The sequence below is a fragment of the Acanthochromis polyacanthus genome, chromosome 18 (assembly GCF_021347895.1).
Source record: "Acanthochromis polyacanthus isolate Apoly-LR-REF ecotype Palm Island chromosome 18, KAUST_Apoly_ChrSc, whole genome shotgun sequence".
NCBI lineage: Eukaryota > Metazoa > Chordata > Actinopteri > Pomacentridae > Acanthochromis > Acanthochromis polyacanthus.
This window is the reverse complement of record NC_067130.1, coordinates 11,722,289-11,747,038: the sequence shown is the minus strand read 5'-3', so window position 1 is coordinate 11,747,038 and position 24,750 is coordinate 11,722,289. Positions and strand designations below refer to the sequence as shown.

The 24,750-nt window shown below is 38.9% G+C and overlaps 1 protein-coding gene across 5 annotated transcripts in view; it reads right to left on the bottom strand.

Moving 5' to 3' along the window:
• Positions 1-2,609: 2,609 nt before the first annotated feature.
• nedd4l (NEDD4 like E3 ubiquitin protein ligase) overlaps positions 2,610-24,750 on the bottom strand; it is a 55,279-nt gene continuing 33,138 nt past the window's right edge. For 3 of the 5 annotated variants that reach the window (XM_022218893.2, XM_051938589.1, XM_051938591.1), the window contains 19 exons: positions 23,023-23,082; positions 21,201-21,338; positions 20,026-20,202; positions 16,361-16,558; positions 14,961-15,038; positions 13,097-13,151; positions 12,160-12,218; positions 11,742-11,807; positions 10,303-10,532; positions 8,342-8,463; positions 8,146-8,216; positions 7,779-7,874; positions 7,594-7,667; positions 7,401-7,461; positions 7,147-7,206; positions 6,558-6,665; positions 5,925-6,021; positions 5,363-5,435; positions 2,610-4,562 (listed from right to left, as the gene is read on the bottom strand). In XM_022218893.2, coding sequence (XP_022074585.1) covers positions 4,460-4,562; positions 5,363-5,435; positions 5,925-6,021; positions 6,558-6,665; positions 7,147-7,206; positions 7,401-7,461; positions 7,594-7,667; positions 7,779-7,874; positions 8,146-8,216; positions 8,342-8,463; positions 10,303-10,532; positions 11,742-11,807; positions 12,160-12,218; positions 13,097-13,151; positions 14,961-15,038; positions 16,361-16,558; positions 20,026-20,202; positions 21,201-21,338; positions 23,023-23,082 — 1,926 coding nt within the window. In that variant the 3' untranslated portion in view covers positions 2,610-4,459. Of the gene's footprint in view, positions 4,563-5,362; positions 5,436-5,924; positions 6,022-6,557; positions 6,666-7,146; positions 7,207-7,400; positions 7,462-7,593; positions 7,668-7,778; positions 7,875-8,145; positions 8,217-8,341; positions 8,464-10,302; positions 10,533-11,741; positions 11,808-12,159; positions 12,219-13,096; positions 13,152-14,269; positions 14,285-14,960; positions 15,039-16,360; positions 16,559-20,025; positions 20,203-21,200; positions 21,339-23,022; positions 23,083-24,750 lie in introns of all 5 variants that reach the window. The other 2 variants (XM_051938588.1, XM_051938590.1) reach the window with 1 other exon arrangement.

The window sequence follows — 24,750 nt, the reverse complement described above, 5'->3', positions numbered from 1 at the left end:
AAATATGTAGGTAAATGTTGGAAATTATTAAAAATAAATGGATAACATGCGTAAATGGTTGAAATAAACTAAAAACATGTAGGGTAGAGGTTAGCTAAGGATACTAGTTAAAATAGTTAAAACTAAAATAAAACAAATGATCAATATTCATGAACAGTTACAGTACTTTGTGGTAATGTACATTATTTGGAAAAATATTCACTTTAAAGTAATATATAAAGGGTTGACATGTGATACCACTGCTATTAACAGTAATAACAGAAATGATAACTTAACCAAAGAGCCTAAATTGTACCACTTTTATAAACCTTTATACTAGATATGAGTGACGGACAGCAGTCAGGTTACATGAACATCTGGCACACTGTGGAACTATGCACGGCCCTAAATGAATCCCACAGCTCTTTATATTACTGCTGCATATTCAGTATTTGACTATGAAAACACTAAAAAAAAGGAACAAGCTTAATATGTCTACTTGAAAGCTATTTTGAAGTATTCTAGAAACTGTAGAGAAGTTAACAATGAAATATTAGAGATGCTCATATGAAAGTATGAAAAAAAGAACAAAAACATGAATTATTTCTACATTTGTTGCTTTCAACTTACTATCTTCTACCTTTAGCCCAGTTTAGTATTTAAACTTCTTGTCAGACTTTCATTAAGGTCACTGCTGTCACTTAACAGAGCCAGAGGTCTAAAAAATCGAACATGTAGGTCTCACCTTTACAAGAATAGCACCATCTTTACAAATGAATGAGGAACATATTGATTCTGTTTATTATCTTAGGATGTAAGCTGGCATACGTGTAGAGGATCAAAAAACTTTCCCCCACTCTCTTGCACTTTGTAACTCTTTTGATCAGGCGGAATATTTTAAGAGGTGGATCTGGAGAAGAGTTGGCTCCTGGTTTGTTTGTGACCAGATGGAGGGTAGGAAGGCTTGATAAAATGTCCCTGTACTGGCAGGGTGGCTTTTATTTGCTCGTCCTTGGAGCTGATAACTTTCAGATTGCCTGTGTGAATGAACTGAGGTCCCTTCACCACACCGCGTGCACGTACACACACTAAAAAGACGTGCCAGAGAGAGCTGTGAATTTCATTAATCTCTCAACAGACACGCATGCTTTGAAAAGCATTTGCTTACGAAGAATCAGTGTTGAGGTTGGCCGGATTTCAGGAATCCATCCATAATGTGGATGAATTAAAGCAATCGCCATCAGACGCAGCATCTGTCCATGTGGGATTACGACAGTTCCTTAAAACTTTGTGACCTTCAGTGAACGGAGGACAGATGATGAACTGATGCACTTAAAGAAAAGTGTTTCTGTTAATGTCAAGGGGGGACTTTATAAAAATACAACAGCACTGATGAAAAAACAACAAAGTCATCAATTGAGACCCATAGAATGAACAACTGATAAATAAATTTAGTGGAGAGCACACAAAGACACACTTTATAGTACTCAATACACAGAAATGCAATTATCAGAGGATTTTTAGGTTTGAAAATCTATATAATCTTACATTATTTATGCAAATCAGTCCCTAAGAAGTACAAAATCTTTGCATTTGAATTAAGTTAAGTTTGTCTACAGTAGTAGACTGACTAATATCATCTGTCAGTTTAATGGTAGAGTAATGAATTTCCACATGTTAACCCTCGTGTTGTCCTGCTGGTCAAAATTGAGCTGTTATAAAGTTTGAAAATGTGGAAAAAATACATATATTTTCAAAGTGAAAGTTCCGATATCCACATTTTCGGATTTTTTAAAAACATTTTTTGGTGGAAAAAAGAAATGCTAAATATGCTTCTTAAGAACATTGACAAAAAAAAAAAAAAAACAAACAAGGATTTTGGTTGATTTTTTGTGAATGTTGCTAAAGAAAATATAAGTTTTACTGATATGTATGTAATCACTTTAAATATTTTTAGGATATTTTGGAAGATTTTTACTCATTTTTTGAAAATATTTACAAGAATTTTCTTGTATTCGGGGCATTTTTTTAAAAAACAAATCTTTTAAGGAATTATTGGAATTTTCTTCCTGAAGGTTTTGCAAATTTGTGGAATTTTTTTTGCTGAATTTTTTTTTGGACAAGGAAACAATATTTTTTGGTGCCTGTAAATGAGGACAACAAGAGGGTTAAAAGATAAAATAAAGGCGTGTGTTCTACAGTCAAAATGCATAGATTTTAATTATCTTAAGTTGTATAGATTATTTAGCAAATTCATAAAAAGTGATAATTGATCATTTTCTTTTGTTTTCATGATTTGTGTTTTAGGCCTTTCATGTAACTTACTTGCCATGATTACTTAAATTTTAGTGGTACAGTGGAATTTGTCTTGAAGTTACGCTTTTTACAGATATTTCAATTTGGGGAATTTTTTTGCTGAATTTTTGGATATTTTTTTCAGACAAGGAAACAATATATTTTGGTGCCTGTAAATTAAGACAACAGGTCGGTTAAATACTCTACTTGAATACAGTTCTGACACCTAAAATGATTCTTTACCAGCATCCAGTCCTTTGATTTTGTTTAATCTCACAAATTCGATTCTACTTTATATAAGAGGAACGTCCAGTCACAATCAACAAAACAACACATTCTGAGAAGTTTCAATTTTATTTGACTGAAGTTAAATGAACCACAAAGAGTTGCAGAAAGTGGTGGAATCTTTAACAAAAATGAAAATTTCCCCCTCGTTCATTAAAAAAGAAAACCCTCTAAAAAAAAAAAAGACTAATCTGTACTGAGTTAGTTTGAGTGGTGGGATTACAGCAGGGAAGAAACACAAGGGAGGAAAACATGGAGACAGGGGTCAAAAGAAGAGAGAGAACAGAGAAGACTAAAAGGACATGAAGTCTCAGCTTCACTTCTGTCAACTTTGTCTACTTTAGCAGCAGCCCAGATTTACAGACTATTTATTTATTGCACCGAGAAAGTGCTCAGAATGGAAAACAAAACAAAAAAAAGAATCACATTCAAGTAAACGACAGAAGACATACAACAGGCGACATGACCTCAGAGTGATCTATAAAGTGCCCTTTAGGTTCAACGGTGTTAGAAAAAGGAGAGAGAAACAAGAACATAAAAAAGAAAAACACATTTTTTTCTTTGTAAGAAACGTGCTGCTTTATATTCAGTGGCAATCACAGCTTTTCTCTCAGACACCCGCGCGCACACACAGCTTCATTTTAGTGTTGTTGATCAGTAATACTTCTGTTAAATGTAATACATACATATATTTATATATCATGAAAGAACTTAAAAGGTTGGTTGTTTTTCCAAGAACAATTTACAGCATTATGAACAGCAACAGGCATGAGAATATTAATATAATCATGACGTCTCAGAGAAACTACCCCAAGTTTTAGTTTTCCCCACCCCGACCTCCAGACCGATTACACGTCCAAATTAATATGTAGTCCAAGCAAACACAAGGTACAGTTTCATGCTGCTTTCAAAGCACTACAATAAAAAAAAACAACAGTTTTTCTCAACACATTTGCTATCACCGTAACAAATGATATGGATTAATCATGTCCCAGACGAGCCAAATTTGCACTTCACACACCATGTCATATATAGTCGTCAAAATAGTAAAGAACATTGTTCATCAGTACAAATACACTGAGAGCACTTCCTGCAAGAATTATACCAATGATAAAAAGAAAATCTGTTCTTTGATGACAAAAATTATATAAAAAAAAAAGAAAAAAAATCACCTGTGGGGATCATTTCGTCCCCTGCCTCCCATTCTTCTAATCCTTACCAGTGGCTAAAAAAGAAAACCTTATTCTACAAAAGGCTGCAGCGGCGATATCTGATCACACGACACAGACAAGGCTCTACGGAGGGGTGTGGCCGATTTCCTGAAATGTGATTGGCTAGCATTCCTAAGGTAATCTGGTGTTGGTCTAAGGATTTGACAGTTGTGATCATAGTGCCATTGCAGTTTCTTAGAGAAATAGTGCATGAAGGAGCCAGATTAAGGCCATGCTAAGACCCCTTCCACTGAAGGGCGCTCAAATACTGTGCTATAGTGTACATAAAGGAGCTATTGAAATGCATTGGTGTTTTCCAGCACTGTAGATTTTCACAGGACAAGGGTAGAGGGGAAAGAAACAGTGGATCAGGGGCCAGCTCCCATCATTCATTGCTCATGCCTATGGATAATAGATTTCAGCATTCAAAGAGTGCAACGCTTCCTTTCTTTCCCCAGCACCTTTAAAGAGTGACCTACCACACTGAAAAGATATAAAGACGTAGGCATATTGGCTCGACAAGTCGCTGTACAGTCTCAAACCACCGTGCTGTGGAAGGTGGCTCACGGTCAGGCATTACAGTACAACATGCTTGCACAGAACTGCTACAGCAGCTGGTTTGACATCCCTGTGGCGTTTAGTTTTGTTTTCTCATCGGATAGGTTGGACGCAGTCGAGGGCCTGTGGTTTTAGTCGACGCCTTCGAAGCCTTGCGCGTTCTCTACAGCCATGAGAAGTTTCTCTCTCAGGTCCTCAAAGGATTCATAGGTGGGCAGATCCAAGCGATTGAAACTGGGAAGAATAATACAACATTAACAAATTTACAAAAATGGTAGCAGTAAAAAAAAACACTTGACACCACCTGGTTCTTGTGTGCTGGGTCTGTAGATGGAAGTGTCAGTGTGTAACCAGCTGGATTCTCAATTCGGAGTAAATGTGCCTTAAGGCCTCTACATACTGTGATGTTTAGCCATCCCAGATGAAAGATAACAATCTTGAGAGAATTGAAAATTTTTGACAGTGTCACAAATTTGGTGTGATCGTCTCAGAGTGTGGCTGCTGCTGCGACCGACGACCACTAACTAACCAATAGAAATGCAGTATGAAATGACGTACTGATCGGCTGGCGCTAAACCCGAATAGATGATTTGTGGCGATAATTGCAATGTTCAACCAAAACAATTCCCCCATCACCGTTTCGCAGGAACAGTGTCTCTGTATTCTGGCTTAGCATCGCAAAAAAACGACTGTGATTGGTTTAAAGAAACACAAAAATGCCACGTCATTTATTCTGGCTATAGCAGAATGATGAGGTTTAGCCAGTTCGTTCTCAAACGCTGCAGTGATCAGTCCGTCTGTGTGAGAACATTTGATTTATGGTTCATTACCTGAAAATCCACTGGCTTCCCCATCAGCCTCAGCTGTACTTGTGTGTTAAGTGCTAATGAGTAAATATTGGCATGATACCACACTAAACTAGACGCTGTTCATGACAAACATCACACCTTCTCAGCATTTGCATGTTAGGGGCTGCTAAAGAATCTATCGTGCCTCGGCTTTGTTCTGTGTGTATGCATGAAGCAGTGACATACCATGTGTGAGCTCTTGGTAACTTATCCGGTGTTCCCCACTGCTCGATCGTGAACAGCTGAGGACCATTAGAACCTGGCACAAAGGAAAGAACACTGATTAATACACCACTGTTGAGATGATGTAGACATGCTTGTGTTAAAACAAATTCAACCCTTTGTTCAGTTCAACAGATGCAGTCATTGCTTGTGATCTTGGGTGATGAAGTCTATTTAGAATTACTTTTTCTAATCGTTTGAAGCCTCGGGTGTAACTCAACAGCAAACACAGAAAAACAGTCTCTTTATTTTCACATGGTTGCTATGCAGAAAGAAAAAATGCAACCAAATTTTGACAGAAAGGTTTTTTAATATATATTCTATAGCTAAAGATGGATTAAAGCTTTCAGCAGTCCCAAATTCTTCCTGGATGTGTACAATGACTGTAATTCAATTCCCGGAACAGCGACACTGTTGACTCATCTTTTTGTTAGGCAACTGTTTTTGTGTCACTGTTACATCAAGTCCAGGCCAAACTGATATGAACGCTGCTGGTAGGAATCGACTGTCTGCTGAGGTCACGTACCATAAAGCTCAGCAAAGCCGTTCATGGGCACTCGGGATGTTCCCGTTACAAACTGGAGGAGTCGAATTCTCTTTTCAGCATCCATCAACAGGACGACCTACAACGAGAGAGGAAAGGTCAAACAGTTACCATCATTTACTCAGTTCATTTATCAAACCAACACCATGAGATGTTTATTTAAAACTGATTTTATCCCAGTAGCTCAACTGCAATGCAAATTATTCAAAGCAAGTCAGCTTTTGTGATCCAACCACTGGGTGTTTGGTGAGTAAAAGTTTTCAAACAGTAGCTGTTGGAGCCAGTTCACTTAATCAAATGACATGACACTGTCTGTGTCTGTAAGTGTGTATACATGCACAGATTAGCACGTGTGTGTGTGTGTGTGTGTGTGTGTGTGTGTGTGTGTGTGTGTGTGCTGCCTGAGTGTATTTGACGTGTGTGATAACGCTCAAGTGAAGGCAGATGATAACCAGGGGGCAGGTACTACTTTAGCGCTTTCATCACAGCAAACAAGCTTGTTCTTCCAAACAGACTTTGATCTTCAAAAGCGAGGTCGGCAAGCCTGTGACGGGCTGGACGGAGGGAAAGACGACAGAAATCGGCCTTTTGTAAAAACGAAAAGTCCACGCGTACCTTCCAGAACCACTGTATAACAGGGTGGTTGGGACAGTAGCCGTTCTTGTAAACAGTGTGTTGTCTCCAGTCGTTGACGTCGACGTCACCCAGACCACACATGAGCAGCTGCACAGAAAGAAAGCTTTTACAGCCACATTTCATCTCAGACAGTACCGCATATATTAAATACCAAAATAATAAAATGATAGCTCTTAGTAATGGTAAGACTGACAACTGTTTTTGTTTAAATGAGGCCAGTAATTAAAGTTTTGATAATGAACTGGTCTTTGAATCAGTGGAAAAAGGGTTAAAGGTGCATTGATATCTAAATTATAATCACAGAAGTCCAAGAAAAAGACCAAATATTCTCATTTGAGAGGCTAAAAACACAATTTGTGTTCTGTATTTTGCTTAAAAACTAATTTAAAAACTGCTGCAGAATCATTTTGTTATTCACTAATTAAATGAGGCTTAGTTTCCCAGACATGTATTAAGACTAAAGACTTTTTATGTTGGTTGTTAGCCCTTTTTGGTCTCGCACTAAGCTTAATCCATGTCTGGGTAACTGTCTGTGTATGCTTCAGCTCTACCAGTCAGGTATCCATACCTCCAGTTCGTTTTCATCAAAGATCTTGATCAGATCTATAAGAATGAGCTCAGTGAAGCCCTGAAAATCAAACAAAAGGAATTATTAGAACATAATCAGAATGAAAGAAACAAAGCATTTCATTCAGTATTCAAGATGTCTGTAATGTAGGGTTAAGTTCAGATGCAGAGGTTGAATTTTACTCTTATACTAACAGTTCAAAGTCTGTGCTCACATTGCCCCCATGTGGAAACTGTATTACTACACATAAATACCTCCAGGAAGGCGTTCATCTGCTTCTGGACCCGATTGACAAACCTCCACTGGATGACCAGGCTGACAGACGAAAAGAATATTGACATGTGTATTAAAACTGTCAAATTTCTCGATATTTTATAGCTTAAAGATTTATAATAATGGTTAAAATATTATCTAGAAAGCCAAAGGATGAAGAGGACAACCACTCACTCTATGTATTCCTTCTTGTTCTCGTTGGTGACCACCATGTCTGAGCCGCTGGGCTTCAGGTCGACCTGGTACGTCTGAACAATTCAAAAAACACATAACATCACCTTCAGGTTACTGCTGATACTTACGGGAATTAAAATAGTGGTTTTAACTGATTAAAAATGGCTGACTGTTGTCCTGCACACCTGTCCAAAGTTGTCCTCATCGATACAAAACCTCAGGTCCAGCTCAGTGGGATCGTTCTCCAGAATCCACTTCAGTGAATTGTAGTATTCGCTGTCCTGCAGGGTTAGACATCAAACACAAAGAACATCAGTGACTTATTATTTTACCATTCGTGAGCTTTAAGGGTTTCACTCTTGGCTTTGTTGAAATTTTATAAGTGCAGAACTATTCCAGTTCAACAATAAATCCTCTGGTACATGCTGACTGCAACTACTCAGCAAAGCTAATGATCCCTCCATCTATTCCCGAGCAGCAAACCGAGCAGCTCGGAACTGCAGAAATTTTTTTTAACAACCAGTTAATAAATTAGTAGGAGTGAGATCTTACCACAGACTCCATGTCTTTAAGAGAAATCTGTTTTCCCAGCATCATCTTGTAGAATGGCCGAATGAAAAATCCTGAGAAATGACAGAAGACATTAACGTGTGTGGAAAAAGCTTCAAAATGTTACCGTTTTTACAAATAACATGATATCAAATATATTTATATCATCAAAGAGAGCCTTCAGAATGAAGCTGCGTACCATCCAGTAGTTTTCCATGAAACACGGCCATTCCTGCAACACGTCCGATGAACTTGAAGTAAGAGAGGTGGTCCTCATTGCACAGGCCAGAGTTGGGATTGATTTGGAGTGTGTAGTTATCCCTGGACAGACACGGGAATAGAGCAGGGAACATCACTACAGGTTGAAGAACCAGGCTGAGTTGATAAATTATGCTCATGCTGCATTTACTAAGCTGGTTTATACTGTAGAAGAACAAAATATCATAATGTCATGTCTTTTCAAAACTCTGCAGCCCTGGACTTAATCAAGTGTTACAGAGAGACTGTTACATCTATTACAGACCCTGTCAAGTGGTTATTTTGGAATTATGACACTAGTTTGTGTTAAGTTACACCCCATCAAAAGTTTTAGGACACTGTCTCATTCAAATAAAGCAGAACCTGTCCTACAACTTCTGACAGGGGGTGTATTTCATCATATGGATGTGATCAGGGCAGGACTCTGATCATACATGTAAAGTTTCAGGTGGATTGGAGCATGTTCAGGGCATTTACACAGCCTTTGAAATTTCATGGCGAAGGATCAAAATTCCAGAGGCTGCCACGGACATGCCCTTTGACTTTGGAAAAAGATTTTAATAACTTTGGATCATTAAGGCCTCCTGTATGTACTGGCCGAATTTGAGGTGAATTAAGAGTTTCCCCCCAAGAGGAGTTCGCGGTAGAAAAAAAAAAGAGAAATGGGCAAAATCTGACATTCAACGCAAAATAGCTCACTTCCTGTTGGGTTTGGAATGTGGCTGTCACTGACTTTTTTGTTCAGCCTGATGTGCTGCATATGTGTACCAAATTTGGTAGATATACCCCCTGTCAAAAGTTGTAGGACAGGTTCTACTTTATTTGAATGAGAAAGTGTCCTAAGACTTTTGACAGGGGTGTAGTTACTTACAGCCTTTATGTTATGTAGTAGCTGTGGCTCAGAAGACCATAGTATGGCTGAAAATCAACTTTTGGGTTTTTTTAATTGTAAAACAGGCCTCTCTACATCAGTGTTTTACCTGTTTTATTGAAACTTAAATGAATCACTGTCTGCATTTCTTTTACCACATCGGTAATGAGGATCTCACACACACACACACACACACATACATACATGGATCCCAGTCTGCCTGCATTGTGGGAGACAAATGGACAGGCCTGAAAGACTGTAAGTAGCTGTTTTTATGTACCTGAAGCCTAAAATTTATATTAGAGTTTGATTGTTCCAAGATCAGATGGCCCATACAGGGAATACAATCCTTAACCAGCTAATTCCTTCAGTACACCAGTGCTGTTTGTAGCTTGTTTTAATGTTGGCGTAATTAACTGCTCTGCAATTTTAAAATAAGGTTAAGAGTAACATTTTTGAGTTTTTTTTCCCCACATTTCAAGATAGACAACTTTAAGATCAGCTTTTTAACTGTAGCTGCTGATGATGTTAAAACTAAACAAAAAGCTGCTGTGATGAATAATCACAATGAAGTTAATTTTAATACTTTAACCATACTTTTTATTAATAGTTCACAGTTTAATTTCTTTTGGTTTTCAGCAGCACTGTTTATTTATTTCTGTTACCTTTGTCCTCCATAACAAAAAAAAAATCTGAGAGATTTTATTATCATTTATTGACGATGGCGCCAAGAAAAGGAAGAAAACGTGACACTTTTCATTATCTTGAGTTATACTGTTTGTGGGAAATGCTTGTTTCAGGATGGCTTTTTGAATAAGAGGAAAAGTTAATCAAAGTAAAAGGAAACTTTCACGAGTCTCTCGGGTAATCAACGCGACGGCACTGCCCCACGCTGCACTTTGTGGAAAATGTTTCCATGCTTTGGTTCCGTTAACATCATGTCCTTTGTAGCGCCGCTTCAATTCCTGTAAGAAGTTCTGTCAAAAGCAGCTCTGTAAATGCAAAGGAAGCACACAAATAAGCAGACTTACGTGGCAGAATACTCGAAAAGGCCGTAGTAAGGATTGAACATCTCCTTAGATAAGAGGAAGAACCACTCTCTGGCCACACCGCCGTAGTCTAACCCTTTCTCTGATTCAAACTCGATCCATAGCCGCGCCTTCAGAACATCTGGCCTCTTCAGGGACATGATTCGACGATACGACTCTTCAAAGATGTTGTTCCTGTGTAGCTTCATCTCAAATCGGTTGGGGATGTCAGCCTGGAAAAGTTCACAAATCAAAGCTTGTAACAATTAGTTTGCTGCAAATAAAAAATAATACTGAGGTAAAAACAGATAAAATGAAACAGTGTTTCAGAAGAGCTTGTTAGAAAGACAAAAAAATAAGATTTGGGCGTATTAAAGAGAACCAGGAAGTGAGAGAGGTGCTCCTACAAAATATTCACTCCAAAGTTTAGAAAACAATATTAACAGAGAAGGTTGAAAGACAGAGCTAGTTGCAATAGTACAAAATGCAGAAACACCCAATGTAAGGCTGCAATTAACATTTTTTTCATTATCGATTAATTTGTCTATTATTCTATTAATTAATCAATAACTTCTTTGGTCCTCGGTCAGTGTTTCTTAAAGCCTAACATGACATCCTCAAATGCCTTGCTTTTTCCCCAACCCAAAGATATTCAGTTTCCTTTTACAGAGAAGTAAAGAAACAAGAAAATATTTACATATCAGTGCCTGGAATCAGAGAATTGTGAATTTTTCTTGCTTAAAAAAATCAGTCAAACTGATCAATCAATAATCAAAATAGTGGCTGATGAATTTAATAGCTGAAAATGAATTGATTATTTGTTGCAGCTCTAGTCCAGGGGGTAATAATTTAGTTTAAAAAAAAAGCAAGACAATTTATGTGATTTTACAGAAACGAACATATATTTTTCATTTGTTTAGAAATAAGTCAGTTTAGATCTTTTACCCACAATCAAACTTTGTCTCTATAACATCTTTTTCACAGGTTAGTGCTTCACATATTGCTGATCAGCTGGTAATAAGACAGTTTCAAATACTTGCTGACCTTAAACATGCTCGAGCACAAGACTGGACGCTGTTTGTCAAAGCCAAAAACAGTGCAAATGACTCTTAGTTCAATTTCTGCTTCTACTGTTCATCTGACATTAAAAGACAACACCTGGGACAGTAACTTGGTGTTCTGCGCCTACTGCACCAAATGTTAATTGCAATGTGAAATGATTGCAGTGAATATTCAATATGCAACAAAGATATTAAACTCACACAGTGTCGGAAAGAAAGTTGTGTAAGTATGCAATCAAGCAATATCAAAATAGAAGCAAATCAGATTACATTCTCCTTCAGGGGGAAGTTGTGAGGTTTGGAGCACATTTATCTTTGCTGCTATTGTGCAAAAGTGCACCAACAAGAAACCACAAAACCAGGACACAAATCTGTTCTTACCGGTTTCTTTAATTTCTTCCTGAAGTAGTCGTATTTCTGCTTGAACTCTCTGGAGTAGGGAACAGCCTGCACAAACAACACACAGGAGTCAAGAAGTGGTCAAATACTGACGATGAACTTATCTGACTTATGATGTAAGTGATTCCATTACTAATTAAAGCACAGAAAACCACACAGTGTGTAACATGAGGAGCTGAGTAGGCAGCGATGGAAACAATATCTGAACCCTGACACACAATGACACAAAGGTGTTAGCGTGTTAGCGACGACAACGGTGACAAAGTGATTTATCTTTGTAGTGCAGAAAGTCAGAGGCTGATAACAGTGTGTGACTGATAGAAACACAATGTCAAAAGCGGTAATGCTGCTGTAGCAGAGACTCTCTGAACAAGTGGGGCAGTAAGAGGGAAGTACTCACGGGTCCTGTGATAGCTGGACTCTGTAGACGTGGGTCCTCCCACTGCGTGTTCTTTGTATCTGCATGAAACAAACAGCAGAAGATCACTTCAGACTCTCTAGGTTGGACAAAAGTCAGACAGAAAAGTAGTCTCCAGATCTCTGTGGACACTGTGATTATTCTTGGGAATTTAAGAGGCACTTTTTGACTTTATATAGAACCTGGATCATGCTTAATCCTCCTGTTGTCCTCATTTACAGGCACCAGAAAATATTGTTTCTTTGTCTGAAAAGAATTCAAAAATTCTGCAAAAAAATCCCCCAAATCTCTGAAAATTTGCAAAATGTTCAGGAAGAACATTTCAATAATTCCTTAAATGTTTGCTGTAAAACCTTTATTTAAAAAAATCCCCTAAATTTGGCAAGAAAATTCTTGCAAATATTTTCAAAAATGAGTAAAAATCTTCAAAACAAATCCTAAAAATATCTAAAGTGATGACAAATATATCAGTAAAACTTCTATTATTTTCACAAAAAAAAATCAACCAAAATCCAGCGAATTTGTTGGATTTTGGTTGATTTTTTTCTGAATGTTCTGAAGAAACATTTTAACATTTTATTTCTCACATTTCAAACTTTATTATGAGTCAATTATGACCCGCAGGATGAAATCAGGGTTAAAGCCTTTATTAACAATTAATCACAAAATCCAAGATGATAGTAATAAATATATGTCCATAGAGTGAAAGGTTTTAAGATTCTTATATTGAATATTTATTCAAATAATTGACACCGTTTTCACATTATGTCAGTACTGCACTGAATGACGTGCTTTGCTGACTGTGGCAATACAAAAATCTGCTACACAGTAAGTAACCTGAAAGCTACAAAGATAAGAAGCAGATAAGGAAATACACATGACCAAATACAAGCATAGACGTGACAGAAAGTCATCTCACTGTGGTCGATGTAGAAGGTGCGTCCATCTGTGTGAACTCTTTCTTCCCATCCAGGCTAGAAAAGAAGCAGAAGAGAAACAGGGTGAGGAAATAATCAAACAGCATCATCAAACAGGCCGTGCTCAAATAGTTATTTAAATCCATCCATTTATTGTTTTCCTTTTTGAAATGCGTGTTTAATTGAACTTGACTGACCATTAAAATGGTCCGAACACTGACATCCCAGGAGTGCAGGCGAGGCAAGCTCAATCAAGCACCACAAAGGAAATGAAAGGATTTCCTGTCCCATTTGAGTCAGGCCTGACACAGCAGCAAGGCAGGGATACGACCACAACATGAAGGTTAATTACCACTACCAGTTCAAACCAGTATACCACCACTGACACGGTCAGCACTCAGTACTGTGTCACAGGCCACACACACTCGTACGGCACCAGCAATCAAGCAATTAAAAAAATTGCAGTAGATTGAGAGTAAAGGGTTGGGGAGAGGGACAGAGTCTGACAATCTGTCAAAACAGGGTGGAGCTCCAAACAGTACAGTGTATGTGTTTCTAAGTATGCTGCTGCTGCATGAGTGGAGACCAGACTGGAAAGCTGATAACACATGCAGCATACAGCCAATTCCTTCCTCTGACATACAGCTCCTTTGGTTTCTATGCAAACCTCCCTCCCTTCCCAGGTTTCACGCCCCCCCTTCTGCCCTTTATTCACCCCATTTCCTCCATCAGTCCTTCTTGTTCATTCTCCTTCTCTCTCTGACAAATGCCAGGGGCATATCGCCTTGGTACACTTCTCCAACTAGACTAACTGTGCCTCAGGCGCTGGCACAGGTACACAGACATGAAGCAGTCTGAGGAATCCCAGGAGAATGGTGGGGAGCTCCAAATGTTAATTGTTACCAGAAGGGGTGGTGGTGGCGGTGCGGGGAGGACGCACACAGAGAGAGGAAGTGGGGTAAAATACTGTTCAACTGAAAGGAAGGGAGAGGTACAGTCCATCCATGCCGGTCATGAGAGAGAAAGAGGAAAGATAGAAAGAGAGAGGATTTGAAAAAAAGAAGAGAGAGAGAGAGAAATAAACAAAAACGCAAGGCTGTCTGCAGGCATTTAACCAGACCAGACTGGACCAGACAGGTAGGTAGGCAGGCAGAGGGAGGGAGGCACCAACCAACCTCCTCTGGTAGGTTCTGCCAAACAGACATGGCCAGGTGTAGAAGAAGTAGCATACATTAGATCCATCAGAACGGAGAGAAAAGAGAAAGAGGGAGAGAAAGAACACACACACATGCACACACACCACACAAGCCTGTGAGATGTACAAACCCTTAAGGCTTTGATTGTTAAACATCTACCTGTTTGGCCCACTTGTTTGGAATTTGTCTTTGTTGATTTAGTATTCAAATTCTAGTTAAGGATGATCACAGACCCCAGACTCTGAGTTGTAACTGCCTGCAGGCCCTTCATCTTCAACAGGCCAAATAAAGAAAGAAATCTAACACAGTATGAACATGATCTCATCTTTTGACTACAAAGCAAAGGTTATTTACATACCTAAATCTAAACATAAGTGCACCACTGAGTCAAGCTAACTAAGCTGAGCTGTGAACACAACATGACAAGTCACTCATGGTGCAGCGAGACAAATAACTGCTGCTTCTTATTCATATCTTAGCTACGCAAACAGATTACACGGTTATAGCGATCTACAGGAATGAGTTTGTTATACACACCACAAACAGAATATATAGTGACGATGGTGAGTGAACAAAGCTAAGCAGTTAATGTGATTCATGAGGTTTTTATAAGTGTGCTTTTTGGGCCAAAGGTTAAATATCTAGTTGGTCTAATTGTGACTGTACTTACAGGAAGAGGACCGAGTTCGCCGGGCTCCATTGAGTTCTTATTCCTCATATGGACTGGATATTTCAATCTGGGGTCCTCCTAGTTGTCAAATTAAGAGGGCAGGAAGAGACAGAGAACAAATAATAAGAAGAAAACAAATACACACAAAGACACAACTGAAAATATACAGGCTCCCCACCAATTTCAAGAAAGGATTTTCCAGGAACTTGTCAGTTAGAATTAATGGTACCAAACAGGGATGAACTGAGTAACAGGTTTTTACGTCACATCAAACACCCTGCTCCTTCATGTACCTTAGATTCAGATTTAAAGTAAGCAGAGAAATTTGTGCATAATAAAACTTACAAATGACATGATAAGAAAAACAAATTTTCTCAGCAGTGGGGGACTTGCAAACACTGAAAATGGATTAATGCTTAGACACAGCAAACATTTAATCATCCTCAAATTCAGCCGGTAACACCTCCACAGCTGTCAGACCAAAGTGAGCCACCCGAGGCTCTATGGATTAAAGACTCTTGGGAGTTTTGAAACAAAAAAATCTTTTTGTCACCATCATTAGTTCAAAGAAAGACTTGAAATCCTCAAAAAAGGACATTTTCACCTAATCAAAACTGTAAATAAGAACGTAAATAAAGCCTCAACAAACAATGAGTGGGCAAGCACTGAGGCTACTAAACTAAAGCTCTAACTCCACCAAATTCAATGCAACAGACATTAGCACCAATAACGGTACATTCTTTGTAATCACAGCTCTTAATCCTTCAAACAGGGAGCCGACCACCCAGCTCCTCTGAATCCAGCTGCTGATGGGCTGAGGGACGACCTCTTCAAGGCCATCCAGGAGGTCAAAACTCTCAAACAGGAAAACAAGTCTCTGAGAGAGCAGACGGTCCTCCTGGATAACCAGGAGGTTTGTCGGCTCCTAGGGGAGTTCCGTCAGAAAGACGAGCTCCTCAAGAGGTTCACACAAAAATGCAAGGCTTGTATCAAAGCTCGTCTGAACACCCTGCACCTCCTCACAAAGAGGGAACAGGAGCTGAAGAGGAGGGAAGCTACAACAACAGAGCAGGTTGTGACCACCAAACTAGTGGAGATAGTGAAGGTAAGAAAAGCAGATGAAGAGCACAAACGCTCATCTTCATCATCTCGATGTTCATTTTGTCTGAAGCGAGTGAAATTGACTTTCACACCACCAGATGTCAGTAAAAGATTCTGTTAGACCAACACTAACCACTGCCCTAGACATCTCAATACTGGATTAGTCAAAATGTCAAATAATGCACATAATCTCATACATAAATTAATACAATGTGTTTTTCTTCATTCATGTTTTTATAAAAATCATTGAAAAAGCAGCATTTAATACACCAGACTGTTCGCACAGTTTGCTCGCTCACCCAGGTGGTGGCTCTGCTGTTGTGGTCGATGAAGAAAGGCCGTCCATTCGGGGCTATTCTCATCTCCCAGCCCGGGGGCAGGAAGCTCTGCTGGGTCTTGTGTTGTGATTTTGGGGAGCTGTAAGGAGACGGCTGGGGAGACTGTGGATTGGAGAGTGTGTCTTTCACAGCCCTCCGTACCTGGATGTTGTTGGCTCCCTGGAAGCAAAATGGAAAAATAAAAATAAACAAGTTTCATACTATATGTTACATTCAACTAAACAGAGAGAATGGGCAGAAATGGTAAAAAAAAAAAAAAAAAAAAAAAAAATATATATATATATATATATATATATATATATATGTATATATATATATATATGTATATATTAAGACTAAATACATTTGACTGAAAGTGGGACAGAAATCATCAGTTGTCCTTTAAAACACACAATCACAAACAGACAATAAAGAAGAAACAGTCTTCCAAGAGTTCTGATAAAATAAGAGCAAGATTATAAAACTCATCACCATCATCCATCACCATCTAACACTTTCACACTCAAAGTGTTATCATCACCACAGTCCTTGCAATATCATATCTGAGGGAACCAGGTTAATTTCTGATTCCCATGTAAAGATGAAGGGAGCTAATCGACACCCACACTCCATCAACCTGTCGATGAAAATGTGAAGAAATGTCACAGATGTCAGCTTCAACTGTTCCCTTTGATAATGTTCCTGTGGCTTAATGCTACAAAAGCTGCTTTATTTAGTCATTTCCACTTCCTGCTGGTTTCCTGAAAGGTAGAAAAGTCCAAGAAACACCTTAAATCATTTACTTTACAACTACCAGAACTCATTGTTAAGCCGTTTCTAGTGGCAAATACATCTCAATATAAAGTAGTTACACACAGGAGAACAACCGTCTCTGGTATTAAAGCTTCTGAAGCAATGTTGAGCAGACTAAGAATGTCCAAACTAATGAGTGTTCCTGCATTACATTATTATTTTAGCAGTAATTATCACAGGCTGATCGGACTTTTAACAAGACAAAAGACTGCATTAATTAATCACAGACCTCCCACCTCCCCTGGAAGATGTAATTACAAAATTCAGCTGCGAGTATTTCACTTCCTTATACTTTCACAATGCCTTGTTAACACACACACTTTAATTAAACCCCCTTCAGGTCTGTTCCCTTGGTAGAAGAAAAGGATCTTCGCCATCGACTTAAAGCCATTAAATGCAGCAGAAGGTTGTAAAGAGACCATCTATTTTTGGATACAATGTCTTGGTCTTAATTAGCCAAGTTTGTGGTGTCATAACAGCCATTGTGTGCAATTTAAAGTTTCAGATAACATTTATTATTGCTATTATTATTATCGAGGAGAAATGCGCTCAGAAGAAAAATTACTAACTCAAAAGTTTTACAAGTTTTGCTAAACAAAACACACACGCTCATTACTATATGCAACACAAACGGACAACCTTTGATAGATTTTAGACGTGTGATTTTCCACTCAGGTTAGATTTTCATCATGCCACGACCTAAAAAGGTGGCATTTCAATATTTTACCTGTAGTGCCATGTGGCTAACACATTAACTACCTGTTCTGAGGATTATTAACACTCCCTGAGAGTAATCTGCATCCAAAACTTCAGTAAAAGCATGTCAGTACAATCAACAAAAGGTGCTCACAGTACCAAAAATAAAAGCATGTGTTTTATTCTACTGCTATAAATGTTTAAGGAAGAGTTCATTGTCAGACCATCGTATGTTTGTAGCATCACTATCCTGTAAGATTCACGTTATTTCCCTTTACTTCACTCCTTTTATTTAGTCTGACGGCATCTGAATGTTTCGATTTCCTGTCTGAATGAACACCAAATTCAGTCTTCCGTAAAAGTCACAACAGATATGTTACAAAGTGACAGCTAGTAGCATTTTTGTATTATATCCAACATGGCACAAGTCTGAAGAGTATGCCCTTGATGGAAAGGCACGCACAAGCAACATACTCTGTTGTGTTAAGTGATTTAGGGCAGGCTTTTTCACATTTCGGCACCAATATGGGTCAATAAGCATCCCAGAGAATGTTCAAAAAAAATAAAATGTTACTGCGATGAAGACTGAAGAGGCTTACCAATCCAGGTTTAGTTTGCTGCTTTCAAATGTATTTAGGAGTTGAGCTGAGTTGATTAAATATGTGCAGCATCAGACAGTAGCAGGATCCATATGAGTGAGATGTACTGGAAATTTGATCAATTACTTAGAATCCAGAATTTTCCATGACAAGGTCTATTGCAAAATACCACTATTGCTGTCTGACAAGGGGCTTAAAAAAGTGAATGTTTCATGAAAAACAACCTTTTCACCTTTGTCTAATGTCTCCATGAACCACTTATCCTCATTTATATTCAGGTCATTGAAGCACAAAACCATCAGCATTTAATATGTCCACTAGATGAGCACAGCGACATGAGTGGAGTGTCCATGCAGAGGCTCCAAAATAAAATTCGTCTACGGAAACACCTTCTCTCGTTAAGATTTCTGCTGGCTTAAGAGCATTTTAGTGTGGAGCAGCTGAAATTACAGGATTTAAAGTATGGGCAGTGCTTGAGTTAATCCTGAATACTTAACGATTTGTTCATAAAAGCTGGTGTTAACATATACGTGCACATTCTTGAGGTTTTGTTGAAGATTACAGCTCCAACAGCACGACAGAGGAACAGCAGCAGCAAATGTCTACGGCCTGATATCCTTATAGTCTTTGTAAGGCAATAATGGCTACAACAGCTGTGTAGCTATTGTGAAGAGACAGATGACTTCAACATGAACGGTGAATATCAAATCAGGATAAGCATCAATAATTTGTATGTACCTTATTTACAATTTGTCGTACCTTACAATTAAATCCTAAAATAACCACAACATCTAACAACAGAATTTGGATTTACCATTGCCTTCTTACAACAGCCTCTCAATTTAATATTAGGTTTTCAATCATTGATTTGGGTGTCCTCACGTTTCTTGTAGCGAATGACAAGAATCATTTGGGACCTACAATCAATGTAAATAATTTATTTATGCAGCATTAACTTAGTAATTTACACCAGTTTCATCCTGTTAGTGTTCTTTCTTGAAAAACACACCATGCTCCAGAATGAAATGCTGACTCTGCCAAGGGTGCATAAGGTTCACAAAAGCCTCCTGATCACTATTACTAACGCCGCAGTAAAGCACAAATGATATCACTTGAAAAATCATTGTTTATAGCTGTTCCATTACTTCTATTATTCTTTGATGAAAACAAAGAAAGAGCAGTATGAAGAAAGAAAATCATCATCAATGGAGAGATGAAAATAAGAGATGAGCAGAAAAGATCGATTAAACAATGAGATTCACATTTCCGTAAACGAAGGAAGAGAAAGAAGCAGCATCAAGACGGAGTTCCCCTGAAAAGGGGAGCACTAATAGAGCAGATGGTGTGATGCTGAAGAAGGAAATGAAGGACAGACTGATGGAAAGAGGTGAAGATCATGATTTGGTCACCTTGGACCAGCATGAAAAGAAAGTGTGGGGGGTGGAGATTGGAAAAGAAAGAGGACAGTCCTCAGGGGGTGGAAATAGGAAAAGAATAAAGGTGTGACAGAACGGGATGGTACAGAGGGCTGACTCTCACCTCCAAGGGGGTGGAAAGGGTGACAGTGGGGGAGCTGAGGCTACGAGGTCGTCGGACTTGGGGCTCATGGAGGTGGTTGTTGGAGGCATTGGAAGAGGAGGAAAGGGTGGATGCGGGTGTCAGGGCCGACGCTCCTCCTGACGCTGCTGCTGAGGTGCTGGCTCCGTCTTCAGTCAGCTGTCAGTGAGAACAGCACTATTGAGGTTAAGTGGGGCGGGAATAAAGCAAGCAATGCTGTTTGCGAACACAAAACTTCATGCTGTCAAAGACGCTTGTCGGCACCGGAATGGTCTGGATGTGAGCTTTTTCTCTCAGGAAATGAGTTCCTAAAGTCTTAAAAGCAAGGCGCATTTAGGCCCTTGAACAAAACAATCATCTCTGTCATTTTAAATGCAAAATAAAAACAAATATTAAGACTATATGTCCAACTGGAAAACAGGGACAAAGACTTGAAATGAGTTAGTGTTACTCCAGTACTTTCAAACCCTAGCCTATGTGGCAGGCACAATGGGTAAACCCACATTTACGACATTGTTATGTAAATCGTTTGGCAGCGTCCTCTCCTTCTGAGTAATAACAAAAACAGATGAGAACCAAAGAATGAGGAGACTACGTGATGATGAACAGGTATAATACAGCAAGCAGCGTTTGGAAACAAGCACAAATGAAAGTGTGGACTTTAAAGAGGAGAGACATGAGCATCAAACATACACCCAGTCCCATGGAGCCGTCTCTCCGCGAGCTCAGACTACGTGGAGCTGCCTCATTTGCAGACAGAAAGACAGGGGAAGACGAGTGGAAAAACAGGGACGAAATGGGAAAAGGGAGGGAAGAGTGGTGGTTGCAGTTCCATGCCAGGGTTTTGAAAGGAGGGACCAATACAGAGTTCATCCTAATATCAAACAAAATGCTGGACAAGAGAAAGAAGACGAACAGCAAAGTTGGACAGAGCAGGAAACTAGACAGAGAGAAAGACAGAAAAAGAGACTTTGAGGTTTCAAAGCTGCGTCTCTTTCCGTCATTCTTTGCGGCTACACAGAGGAGAAACACAAGGGGGAATAGAGGAAGTAGAGGTCCGACACACAGGCCAAGGCCACGACAGGGACCAAGGTAACGTCCAGTCTCATGTATAGAGTCCAGCCAACCCCGACAGCCAGCCTTCAGACCTGCTGTACCTGCACAATTGGCCTAGTCCAAGTAGTGGTGCGGTTGTTATGGTTGACGTAATAAGTTCTTCCCTTGGCGTCCTTCCTCTCCTCCCATCCAGGGGGCAGGCCAGGAGTGGTCAGGGTGTAAGCAGTCGCCGAGGGAGACTGGCCAAGTGTAGAGAGAGAGCAAAGCAAAGACAGCTAATCAGTACAGGCTAATGGGCTTCAAGACACGTGGAGGGAATCTTTTAATATTCCTAAATGATTCTGCAGGGAAAGAGACAACTGAATAGAGATGTGTGCTTTCAATAAAGTTGATTTGAGAACCAGAGTTGTTCCAACATACCACATGTTTTTTTCTTATCATCTACTAGCAACACAAAGGCTTAACAATCTTTTCCCATTCTAGCTGCTCAATATGGAAACACTTTAGAACAACATATGAAAAAAAGATTTTTTAACCCTCTGAACCCCAAGGCATTTCACTTGTTAAAAAAAAAATACAAATTAACACTGTTTATCAGAGCCAGAAATCGTGACACCAGACAGAATAATTTTCGAAGACCCTTGAAAACTTGAAATAATCATGTGTTTCTTTCGGTTCCACCAGGAACTTCAACAAAATCTAAGCTTAATAGCATGAGGTTTCATTAAAATCAATGTATTCTACATGTTGGCCCAACCAAAAAGCCATTTGTTGTGACCAACAGTCGTGACAAAAATTTAGGGAATTGGCTGAACTGCAGGCTGTGTAGAAAAATACCTATAGTGTGCACAGTCAACATTTCTTCCAATATTGGTAACACTTGTGGGCACTAAGACAAAAGTTGTGTCAGTTTTTGTAAAATATGTAATCAAATAAGTTTTTTGAACGATTTATGGCACTATAACTGTTTCATACTGCACAAAAGACATTTGGATTTTTTCTCTACTTCTAGCTTTATTATTTCCATAGAGGTGCAGGACTTCATATTGCAGTGAAAACAACCCCACAGTCAGTAAAAATGTGATGGGAGAAAAAAAAAAAAATGTGATGGGAGCAAAGAAAAAGACATCAAAACTGCCTGCAGTTCAGAGGGTTAAGGCTTATACGCATTTGGAGTCAACTTTCACCCACAAAACACAATGAAAGACAGATTGGCACTAAAATAAATACCACATGGGAAAAGCAGTAGATCATTGTTGCTTTCCTGAGTGAACCATTAACCCTTTGTAGCATAAACATTATTGAAACAGTCAACCAGTCGATCACAACGTAAACTGCTGACATTTTAGATTTCACTGTGCAAAAACAACACGGTCAAACAACACATTTTAGATTATTAATTGTCAGTGATGGCTTTGATCAGTGGCATTACTTATTGATTACCAGGCTGCCTGTTTTAATGTAATGACACCACACATACACACACAAACACACACTGTAACACAGATAACTGCTGTTCCAAGCTAGCATTTCAGTGCATCACAAGATCAGCTATAAAAGAATTAAATAAATGAGAAGTTATTTAGGCATGTACAGTGTGATCAGCTTTCAAGTGATCATATTACAAAACAAATCAATCACCTGTCACAAATGAGCATTTTTTTAAAACTTCTGCTTTTCATTTCAGAAAGAAAATTGTAGGTATTATTTTTTATATTATGTGTCATATTTGAAAATGTTTGTAAGGTGCTTTATTGACTAGGAACAAAGCCAAAACAATGGATATGTAGCAGTACACTGAAAACCCTCATGGGGCTTTGCTAAAAGCTATTCACAAAACTGTTCAGGTGACATAAAGTCCATCCTACAACTAAGGGGTGTATGACTTACAGGGTTTATACTGTACATAGACTGAGATATTACCATAGGCTCCTCACCACCTGAGACAGTTTGAGCTCTTGTTCTCCTGGTCTGGGACCTCTGCTGGTGGTAGACAACAGGGGAAGACGGTCTTTAGTTCACAGTATGTTATGTTTTCAATGCCAGGGTGGAAGTAAAGGGGCAAGTAGTGAAGGCTGAGTGAGGAAAAACTGAATGGACAAAGTGGGGCATTCATTCTCAAAGGAGACGAGGAGTGGCAGAAAGAGGAGATTTTTGTGATTATGGGCCAGGGTGGAAAAGTGTAGTGGCTGTGAATTTCAAAAAAAAAAAAGAAAAAAAAAAGAGAGAGATACCAAAAGAAGCACACGAAGAGAGGGGGAAAAAAAACTGCTGTTGTGATTGGATGATTTGATTACACAAGAGGCAGATTTTGCTGGTGTTGGGTACTTTTGGACAGTAAACTGGAATATAAATCAACTTTAATATTAAGGCAGAAAAAAAAAAAAACAAGGCAGTCTCAGTCTCAGGCTCTATCATGCTCGCATTTTCCTGTTGGAGAGGAGACTCTTTCCCCTGAACTGTAAATTTAATCCTCGGCCAGTGCACCATCTTTAATTTCACCCCAAGTAGGAAATTATGTTGAGGCTGCAGAACACCAGTCAGAGAAAACAGTTATGAGCCCAAGACGCCAGAGCATTGAAGTGATTTACTGCCCAGAAGTTCACAAAAGGAGTCTGAATCTGAAATGTCAACTTTAAGAAAATGATCAAATGCAGAAAAGTAATAAAGAAACTGACTTGTCATCCAAGAAAGATGTGCCACAAGTAAGACGACAATAGCTTTTTACAAAAATGTGTACGGGGTATTAGTCTGCTCAACTTAAACTGCATAACTTGGAAAACAACGAGCAACCTGACTTTCAGTTTATAACTATAACAGCGCCCAGCTTTAAAACTGCAGTAAGGAAGGAGCTCTACTGTTATTTCTAACGTCAAACTCAAAAGAAAGCAAAAATACGTGTACACATATGCTCAGATCTGCATTGAACTTCTTTGAAATTTATAGCCACCTCTCAGCCTACTATGATGGCCACCACTTATTTCCAAACTGTATTCAGATAATTATATAAGGACTAAGTTACAAATAAAGGCAGAGTAAAAGACATTACTTGCTATCTCCATTCTTTCATCATACCTAAAAAGTTGTACTCATAAAACCAATACACATCTCAAATCACCTATGAATTCTAGTTTTCCCATAGCTCTGCTTAGGGTGGCTGATCTTAATCTACCATTACTACAACGCCACGTTAACTGTACAAATATTTTTCACATTAGAAGCCTAACAGTATTACAGAGGGCGGATGTGACAAATCCACTGGATGAGCTGACTTGTATTCATGGTATAATAGCAGTGATCAGGAAAAAAAGCACTGTCACTAACTTCTAATAATGAGTCATGTCTATCTTTATCCAAGAGACAATCCCACATACAAGTAGCACCCGTCCACCTTAATGCACATGTAATATCATTAAGAAACTGCTTGGATGTAACTAGGTTTCTATATTTATAGGTTCTGGCACAAACACAGTTGAAGAAAACTGTTTTTGCCTGAGGAAAGCGTCTTTCTATTTCAAATACTTAATTGCTCACTACACCCAAGGGTAATTATTAAACCCGGGACAGAAAGAAAACAAATGGAGTTTGTATTTCCCCTCAGATGGCTTCTCAACTGTCGTCTTGAGAAACTTATCATTCAAGGGAAAGACT